This window comes from Mesitornis unicolor, unplaced genomic scaffold, assembly GCF_000695765.1.
Source record: "Mesitornis unicolor isolate BGI_N332 unplaced genomic scaffold, ASM69576v1 scaffold15386, whole genome shotgun sequence".
NCBI classification, from domain to species: domain Eukaryota; kingdom Metazoa; phylum Chordata; class Aves; order Mesitornithiformes; family Mesitornithidae; genus Mesitornis; species Mesitornis unicolor.
In genome coordinates, this window is record NW_010189004.1 from 1 (window position 1) to 10,206 (window position 10,206).

At 36.5% G+C, this 10,206-nt stretch overlaps 1 protein-coding gene across 1 annotated transcript; it reads right to left on the bottom strand.

Moving 5' to 3' along the window:
- Nucleotides 1-634: 634 nt before the first annotated feature.
- LOC104541785 (poly [ADP-ribose] polymerase 8-like) lies at nucleotides 635-10,104 on the bottom strand (the record flags this gene model as incomplete). Its single annotated transcript, XM_010185921.1, has 9 exons — nucleotides 635-704; nucleotides 1,629-1,705; nucleotides 3,481-3,550; nucleotides 5,511-5,583; nucleotides 5,750-5,862; nucleotides 6,686-6,734; nucleotides 7,095-7,162; nucleotides 8,503-8,568; nucleotides 9,979-10,104. Coding segments are annotated over 9 exons (712 nt in total), but the record flags the coding sequence as incomplete, so codon positions are not given.
- Nucleotides 10,105-10,206: the final 102 nt, after the last annotated feature.

Here is a 10,206-nt window from a genome sequence, read left to right on the forward strand (position 1 = left end):
TGAAGGGTAAACTGAGTTTAATATAATTTCTTCTTGTTTGGCCAATGAGATTAATTAGCAGTTACTGGTACAGTACATACTCAAATTTCGTAATTCGTTGTTCTTGAAACCTACTGAGGTTTCATTAGTTATTAGAACAGCCAAGTCTTTCAAGAATGACTGTACCCATATGCACTGGATTTTAACTTCACAAAATTTCTGAAGGAGTCAGAGAGAACAGACTGGTTACCAGATGAACAGTGTATTTGCCTAAACAGTGAAACGTTATTTGGAAATTCAATAGGAAAGCTGTTTTTTTTCTGACTTTGATTCATTTGTCAAGAGCTTGCAAGAAGTCAGTGTTTCAAATAAAAGTCACAACTTGGGTTATCTCAATCACATTTAAAAGACAGAGCAGACTATTGCTATGTGCATATGATTATTTCATGAAATTCAGCACGTGTTACAGGTTTTGTTTGAAGAGGGAATTGTTCTGAACTGAAATATACAGGTCAGCTACTAAGCAAGTACTCATACACCTACCAGTAGTCCCTTACCTAAAAACAACCAATACTGGAAATAAAGGCCTCACTGATTTGCACCCAATAACACTGTGTCCATGACTACAACAGTTTGTCAAGGGCTTTCAGCTTACCTTCACATAAGGCTATGCATTTTAAGTTACGGCTTTGCAGAAATTGTGACTGTTGTCCTTTCTTCTGTAACTGAGATGTAAACACATGAGAAAACTTAATTAGTGCAGTAAGACAAACTGAGTGAAAAAGTAACAACGGAGAGGAGTGCTATTTTCAGTGGTTTATTAATGAACAAAGACAGAGACAGTCTTTCTAAAGACTAACATTTCTATTGTATTTCTAAATGTAACAGAATGTCGAAATAATTTTTTATTTGTATGGATTATTGTAGGAGGGATTTTAACTCCTTTATCCAGAAAGAAAAGTTCCCAATTATTACAGAATGAATATTATTAGAAATATCAGAATATTACTGTTTGACACAAATTGATAGCAGAAAAAAATGGTGAATTTGATCAATGATTCTTTGGCCACCACTCTGATTTTTTACTGTTTCTGAGGGCTTCTGCTGTTAGATACCAACCTATCTCCAAAGCCAGATTATTCTGTAGTTTCTATGTGCTAACTATAGAGATAGTTCTAAGAATTCTTTCTCAAAATGTAGCCCTATGCATAAATGCTACGAGTATGCTTTAGATAAAGCAGAATTGTAATGATTTAGTATGTAAAAACCATGAAAAAGAAAAACTGACTTGATATGAGATGCTACTTATTTTCAAGCAATAAGCACCCTCAATTCTTTTTGCATCATTCTTCTGCAAGTCTAGAACTCCAAAAGCAAGGGCTTGCTAAGTGTCATAATGCAACATGTATTTCATTTTCAGTCTTTTCCCAAATTTTTCTGCTTGGAAAAGAAGGGCACAAGACCTGCAGTATACTTCGTAAACTGGTACTTGTTGGACTGTATTTGAAGTTTGCAGTCTCTGAAGTTGTTGATTTCATTCAATAAAACAAAAGTATTAGCTTTCACAAAGGGAATATTACCTCCTTTTCAGCTATCAAGATCCCAAGCATAAAACCATAAATCTTCCAGAGATGGGTGATGTATTGTACCTGTGATGTATTACTGCCCTTACTGCCTGAAGCTGGTTCATCTTTAGCTGACACCTTCTGCTGCTTCTTGTTCATCCCTAGAAACATTAAAATCATGTAAGTTACCCTGGCATATAAATGCCATAATAAGCAAAGTTAAGTATTGAGAATGAAACAGGTAGCACAGTGGAGATCCCAGTTCTTTGCACGGCGCCCAAAAATCTAGTTAACTTTGTCATCCTGCAAAATACCAATACACCTTCATGTATTGCCAAGACCTTAGGAAAGTCAAATTAGCATTAAGAAGGTGCAAAAGCAGATAAACATGAGCTTAAACGCCACTCAATTCAGCTCAGAAATGCTCTTAGGTGGTTCCTTAACAGAGATGCATGTCTTGAGTCTACCTGACTGTATTCAGGTGGAAGTAACACAGTCTGATTTACTGTGGATAGTGGAACTGTGGATATTAATCTTTAACACTTTGTTAAGACTTACAGAAAGTCTAATTAATTTTTAGGAGCACTTAATTTATGTAAAATTTTAAAGTCTACCTTGGTTTAATTAATATACCTACATGTAAAAGTATTAAATTATTTGTCAGCCACATTGGATCCAAGTTCCATTTCAGAAATCTATACACCTACCTTTGTGCCTTAGATCTCTTTTACATTCCTCATGTTGGTTTATATAAAATTCCAGTACTGTATGCTACTACAGGCTTCCTTCCCTTTCCAGTAATCTGTATTTCTTGGCAAACACAGACTGAATTATGGGAACATTTAACTCTTTGAAGCAATAGGGAGTGTAGGACTCCTCTGTGGTTTTTATTGGCACAAAGTATTACATACTTCACAGAAACACAGGCCTCCTTTCTGGAGAAGACTGGGTTGAAAGGACCAAGAAAGGTAGAGAGCTGAGAAAAATACACTGAAGTGACAAAGCGGTGTTGTCCAAAATGGACATTTTGTTGGATAATGATACTGCAACCAGCACTTTTAATGAGCCCTAACAAACTTCCATACTTCCGAAATCTCTGAAAAGCTAGAAGTGCATTTAGAGGTTATTGATACTGAAATTCAATAAATAGTAATAAAAAATGCTGAACTCTTAAAATTAATTATGATACTACCTAAAAAGTCTGAAAATCAGAAGCGTAACTAAAACTCTCAGAATCATCTACACGCACACAAAAACACATTCAGCTACACCAGCACTTTCATATGTGTGGAAATGGTAAATACAGCATACTTAAAGGAAGAAGTCACCATACTGAAAAATCTCTTCAGTTTTTTAATATCCACATTGATGAATCTTGTTTCTATTATGCTTCTATTTATGATTTAATTCTTATATGGAAAACTCTGCATGACTCACTTTTGGATTTACTAATGGGACAAATTATGTTCCCTCTCTTTCTCATGCTATAATAAACACACTGTCCTGTACTTTCTGTGTAATCCTGACACAGTGATATTTAGCAATATTCTTAAACATACAGAGTTGAACATGCCTACTGATGAATATTTGTTTTGTCAGATTAGGCTGTAATGTTAGATGGACCGTGGCAGATACTGACAAAAAATCACAAGGTTGGATTTCCACTGCATCAACAAGACCTGATCCATTATACACAGCATCCAGTATTAGCTACTGTTTCCTTCAAGAGCAGTTTCAAAATACTCAGCACCTTGGAAATAGAGGACATGTATTTAATAAGAGAATCTAGACTTTCTCTTTTTTGAATAAATTAAATATTAGTTGCCAAAGATAAAATGCAATACAGTGTTGTAAACAGTGAAGCTGGTAAGAAAAGCAGTAGACTAAGGTACCCCCCCTATAATTCTCCAACTTTAGAGTGACTTATAAAGATCACCTGAGTAACCAAATGATATGCTTGACAATGGACTAAGGTAGATTCCACTTCCAAACATTGCACCATGGAGCTGAAAAAGAGTGAAGTGATTGCTTAACATTAATTTGTTTATCTGGACAAAATAATGATAGAAACAGGTCGTAATGTAGATAAGCATCTGCCCCAAGGCACTAATTTATTGCCTGGCATTCAATAAATGGTGTTCAAAGAAGTACTTTAAAAAATCATACTGCAAATACACAACTAAAATACTGTATATTCTGGAAACCATGTCCAAATGCCCAAACATAATTTTAGATCAGATTTGTATATAAAATTGCATTTACTGATTTTAAATCTAACATTACCACAGAGGATGCTTACAGAGGGTGCTTCCGTACATGGCCAAATACAACTCAGCCTTAGCAAGGCTGAGCAAGCTCAGCATGTGTCTCACATCAAAACCTTGGCAGGAAGCACAGCCTAAGCCAGTCCCTGTGAATCAACAGCAGCAACACCCGCTTTTGTTTTCTTTAAGGGAAGAAATGAAGAGGCAGTGATGATACTGGTCATATGCTACAGAAAAATTTAGTCACTAGTTCAAGCCTGTGCACTGGAGGAATGGGTTCAATAAATCTTTTGTCTGAGCCAATTCAGACATGCGTATCTCATCACTGCAGACTGTGCTTTAACCACAAAGCTACCAGCTGTCTGAAAACAGAAGAAAGGGAAGACTCCTCTTCACCAACATCACTGTTCCATGATATGGAGCTTGGGCTAAGCAACAAAAGTGAGCACTTTTTATTAGCCCTGCAGTGATTTTCTTGTCTGGAAAAGGGGAAATACAGGTTTCACTTCTCCACCAGGGACTGACTGTCCTATGTGGAAAAGCCTTTAAAGAAAATGCACCAAGCAGTTGCTGGAGCACAAATGAGAACCCAAAGTATCTCCTACCTAGGTTGATGACCACTGGGCATCAGAGTCATGCTCACCCTTATTTCTTTCCTTTGACCCAATGATATTTGCATTGTCTCTGTAATGTGCCAGAGCTCCTATAGGAATGTGCAAACATGTTTTCACTCCTCCAAATTCTACAATGCTATATAGGATCCTTGGTGAGTAGGCATTTTTTCTGACTGGTTAGTATTGGAATAAACAGGATGAACTGGGCTCAGGACATGCCTTAGGTGTGTGAGAGATCTAAAAATGACAACTTGCATAAAATAGGGCCTCACTGCTTCCTCATATTCTCAGTATCTCAACCTTCAACAAAAAAGTAAGCATAAACAAAGGAGTTTACGTGGTGAATTTTTGTGTGTAAATCCTGTTTTCTTGAGGAATTATCTTCCAAAGATATTAATAAAAACATCCAAACCACTAAGAGGAACAGAACAGATTTCAATTTCCTTTTTTTCAGCATCCTCTGTACACTGATTCTTAGTCAGCACCCTGGTATCCTCCTCCAAGGTAGCACAAAGTCAGCTCTGGGGAAGAGCTGTCAAAACCCTGATGCTAAAATATTCCGAGTTACAGCTTCCCAATCCCTCTGGTGCTGCCTACTTTGCTCTGCAATAGTGGTTCCCTGATTATTCAATCTGCAAAAAATGAACTGAAGTCTGCAATAGCTTCCTCCTGGCCAGTACACTCATATTTCCATTCCCAAGGAAACCAGAGAAGACAAGATAACACAGTTTTTGTAAATGTAGTATGCTTTCGGATCCTATAACATAGACATAGTTTATGTAGCTCCAAATGTCAATCCCAACTTCTTTTAAGCAGTACCGAGTTAAGCCTCCTGGAAGTGCTGCTCTGCAATGTAAAATTGAAACACTGATTCCAGCAATGGGATTTTCTAGCCATTTTAGTCAACGCGTTATTCCATTTTAATTGCATCAGAAAAGTACCTTTTCCAGAAAACAAGAAATTATTTTAAATCATCCCTTTTCTCCACCTACAGGACTATCAGAACCACACCCCCTGAAAACTTGCCTAAGCTAGTATGTAATCAAGCATGCACAGGTTAGCTAAAGCCTATTTAGTCTACTACTTACCTGCAGCCTCGTATTGGAAGCAACAACTAAGCCGTTCCTCAGGATGGAATGCCAATTTTCAATGTGTGAACCACTGAAAAAATGAAAAACAAAGCATTAAAATCCACAGTGTAAAATGCAAAATTAAATCTGTAATCCTTTGAAACAATAAATTCACAGCTGTAAACTTCAAATGGCAAGAACAAAAAAATAGCATAGCATTTTGATAACCTTTGATTAATACGAATATATGTACTTACTGAAATGCAAAGGTACTACCGTAGAGATTTTTAGCAGCTCGGAAATTGGATTCTTTGGCTGGTGGACTGCTGAGAAGTAGGAACTGGTGGGGAGTGTGCATAAACTTTAGTTGCTGCAAAATACAACAGTGCACAAGTGACAAGAAGTTGATTAAGACAAAAGCACTGCATTTTCATAAAGGTAGTTTTTAAGATACTATGCTGTTATGCACAGTTCATAGCTAAATCTAAGTAACTACGTGAACCAACTTGAAATTGGTCTCATTACCATAGTTTTTACCTGAAATCAAATAGCAAAAATGTCTTCTAGTTTATGAAACATATGGAAGTTTCTGAAACAGATTTCAGCCTAATATGGCTCTAGTAAAGTAATTAAATTGAACAATTTCATCATGATATCCTAGTCAGAGCTGGCTTTGAATTAGAGTTCAGATTTGAAAGGCTGCAGATTACTATGCCCTTAATCAGAGGATCAGAGGCACACATACTCAGAAATGCATCTCAGCACCACCCCTCTAAAATTCAAGAGCTATACTCTTATTTAATGAGTACTCATACGTGGATCTCCAGGTACACTGCGTTAGTCCATGCTGCTTTCTGTACAATTCTGTATCTAATATTCTATACGGTAACAAAACAAATAGGGAAGTTTTTCTCACCCAATCGCAGATGACTACAAGGCAGACATTTGCTTTTGAGCTACTCATCTCAAATAGGCCTTTTCTGAGCATTGTTCCTTTGACCTGTTTTAGATATCTGCAATGTGATTCTATAAGTCATGACCTGAAACTGCCTATTTCTCTTCCTTGTCTATTAATGGAGTCAATGTGATTAGTTTGCATGTAGACACCTACGTTTGGCTAGGAAACTCCTACCTAAAATGCTAATAAGAGGCATGAGAAATGAGAAAATAATAAAGAATCCAGAGACACTTACCCGATTAACCGGTAGCTTCACAATATGTGATCTATTACTAGAAATAACCCTAAAATAAGAAACAGAAGTATTAGACACAATAACTAAACAGAACTTTTCTTCTTTAAAATGTGTCATGAATGGCCACCAAAAAGCAGCCAGCTGCAGGCCTTTGAACCAACCAGATGAAAGTAGACCAAATTCTGACCAGAAAATGAGATCAAAGACTGTACAAGCAAGCTGGGGTCTTTCCAGTGTTTTCAGAGGGCCCAGATGAGGTCCAGAAACAGTCCACAAACACCTGCAGTTGTAAATGTCAACCCTGACATTAATTAATGGGGTAAACTTATAACAAATTACTCTGCTGAAATGATTATTCATTAAAATTGGCAATTTAATAATTATCATCTCATGTGAGTCAATTTTATACCATTGTAGAAGAGGATGTGCAAGTGGGTCTTGTTTATCCATCTGCTTCTTTATTTCCAAGTAAGGTGCCTAGAAAAGAGTAATTATGTTCTTTATTTCTAGTTGAAATCATAAGGTTAAACTTTATGTATTACACTGCCTATGATTTCATCTATTAAAATGAATACATGGGACTCATTATTAGGCTTGAATCACACTTTTACTGACATTTAGTGTTGTACCGCTATAAATGTGTTTTGACAACAAGAAGAATTAATACAGCAATTATTTTCCCTAGAATAAAATAATAAGCATATAATCAGCATCAAAATGAGTATATTATAGCAAACATTGGTGATCTCAGGGAGAATAGCAGAAGACGCCTATTTATGTTTGGCTCTTGGAATAATAAATTGGACTGGAACTTCACAAAATTAAGTCTCCCAAAATACTCCAATATAATCCACTCCTATTAGTTAACTGTTTTATTGTCTAAACAGGTAAAGTAAAATACTGCATCAGCTTATAATCCCTTTGAAAACCTTCAGTGGTTTCAAACACAGTGCAATGCATCCCTTTAAAACTCTTCAGTTCAAGAATTATTTTAACATTAAAAAAGTGCAAAATGGTGGCTAGTTTTCTTTTTAAAAGATATTAGGTAACAGAAATACCTGATTTTTTAAATTTTTACAAGATGTTACATGAAGTAACAAAAAAGATGCGAATTCTAATTTTCAATTTATTTTACTCCTCTCCATACACCTCTTTCTTCATTCCAGAATCCCAAAGTACTTTACAAATACATACAGAGTAAGATTTATAAACTGTTACAAGGTTACATTTATGTAGCAGTTGGAAAAGCAAGGTACAGGGGAGAGATTTCAAATAATCTGTTATAGTTAGCTGGGCTGTTTGGGAAAGGAAGTGTGAAGGCAAACATACGTATGGATATCAGACTCTGTCCCATTGTGAATACTGAGAAATCATATGGTAGTAGTCCCAAGAGACCCCGCCTTCCAAGTAATCATCCATACTTAGCTGATCAAATGTTTTGCTATCATAGAAATAAAGCTATCATTCAGAACATGGTCACAAAATCAATTTCCTTTGCTTTGGAAATAAAAGACCCAGTTTGGCTTTGGTATTTCCAGAACGCAGCAGTTGGTGATTATCTCATTACAATGTTCCGTTCTGCTGTTATTATCTCTTATTTAAACTTCAAAAGATCTCAGTTCTACTTCATCACTTTTATCTGACTTCCATTATGAACACTCTAGGTTAGCTATTTTTAACATACATTTTAATATTATTATAGCTCTATAGGAAAGAGATTATACTACTGACTACCCCACCCATCATAAGCAAGCAATAGAAACATCTTCCTAATTCTACAAATAGCAATTAAGTTAGGCAAAGATTTTTAAACTCACCTGTGTCATCTCTCTAATAGAAGTAATACTATCCAACGCTTTCATGACTCGGTCATAATTCTTCTTCTGATATAGCGAAAAATAAGCAAGTAAGTTAAAAGAATATTAGTCTTTGGCTCTACAAAAACATGTATTTTTCGAGTGTGCATAAAACCAAAGCTAGGACAAATGTACAGCAAACCAATCCTTTAAAAACATTTCTAACTACTAGCTTTCTTCCACCTCACACACAGACTCTCTCATTCATAGTCCAGGAAGACTCACTGAAAAAATATTATTGTGATGGTTTTTCTTTGAATTTCACTGGAATCACCAACACTCAAAAAATTAGCTCACTTTCTAAACAAATATTTGAAACTCGACACAAGTTCTGACAGTTATCTGGACAACAAACTATTATGTTAAATAATGTAGTGACCAAATAGATGTGTTTACTTTGCTAACAGCTCTATAAAACATCAGAGGTCTTTCAGTTGTCTTTCTGCCTCACCCTGACCCTTGCTTACTGTCTGCTTGGGGACTGCCATGAGAGGGCTCCACCTTTTGTGAGTGGATGAGCTTCACCAGCTTCACATGCCACATCAACTTCAGGAGTTTTACTGTTCCCCATTAGCCTATGCTAGCAAGAAGCCGGGAGAAGGCAGTGGGGCTCTTTCCACTACTCTTCTGGTGTGACCCTCTTTCATATTCCCTTATCTGCTTCAAACTCCCATCTTGCCCAGCCACCAGACTAGATGCCTCTTCATAATCCCCCTTCCAAGCACCTCCTGGCAAGGCTTCCTGCCAACATGCTACAAGACACACTCATTACTTCATGAGGAAGAACCATTGCTAACTGGCCTTTGTTCAGAAAAAGTGAAATGCATCCCAATGCAAGATATCCAAAGTTTTCATTTATGCCCTTGAGGATGGCTCAAGTGAGCTGCAGTAGTTCACGGCTTCTCGAGGTCTTTCCTGAGAGGCCGTATTTGCAGCCTGAGGATCAAGTAGTGCAAACACAGTTCTTTACTTCAACCTGATGCTTGTATGAAACTTGACCATTATGTCAACATTTAATAAAATTATATTTAAGGACATAATTTTTTGCAAAAAGAAAATAAGATAACAGCAATAACCACTTTAGGAATAAAAAAATGGACTGGAAATCCCGATTCACATGATCTAGACCTCCTGAAGGCCATCTTTCTCTTTGTGTCCAATGCGTACACTCAGAGAAAGACACTAATAGTACAAAATTTTAGAATCTGTACCCTTTCTTGGCTTCATCATAACTTTCAACACAACTTACAGTTTATGCTCAAATAACCTTCTCAAGATAATTTAAAAAGCTACAAAGTTCTGAAAATAGTTACACATTTGTGCTATATTCTGGAGCTGTATCTTATAGTAGAGGAGACTACTCCAGAAGAAGGCTTTGCTTTGAAATCTCATGTATGACAAAACCAAGGTATGACATAAGGAAAGATGACTACTTACTCTGGGGTTGAAGGCCAGCATCTGAGGATCATTAGGATCAACTACAGAAGGATATGGCTCAAAAATGACGACTTTCCTAGGTGACTCTAATGCAGATCGACACATAGATACTAACAGATCAACCACCTAGGGATAAAGAAAAATATTCATTCAGTATATGTACTTTCATACTGTATCTTCCAGTTTGCCTTTTTAGAAATCCCAACTACATGGAGGGATGAGGTAAGG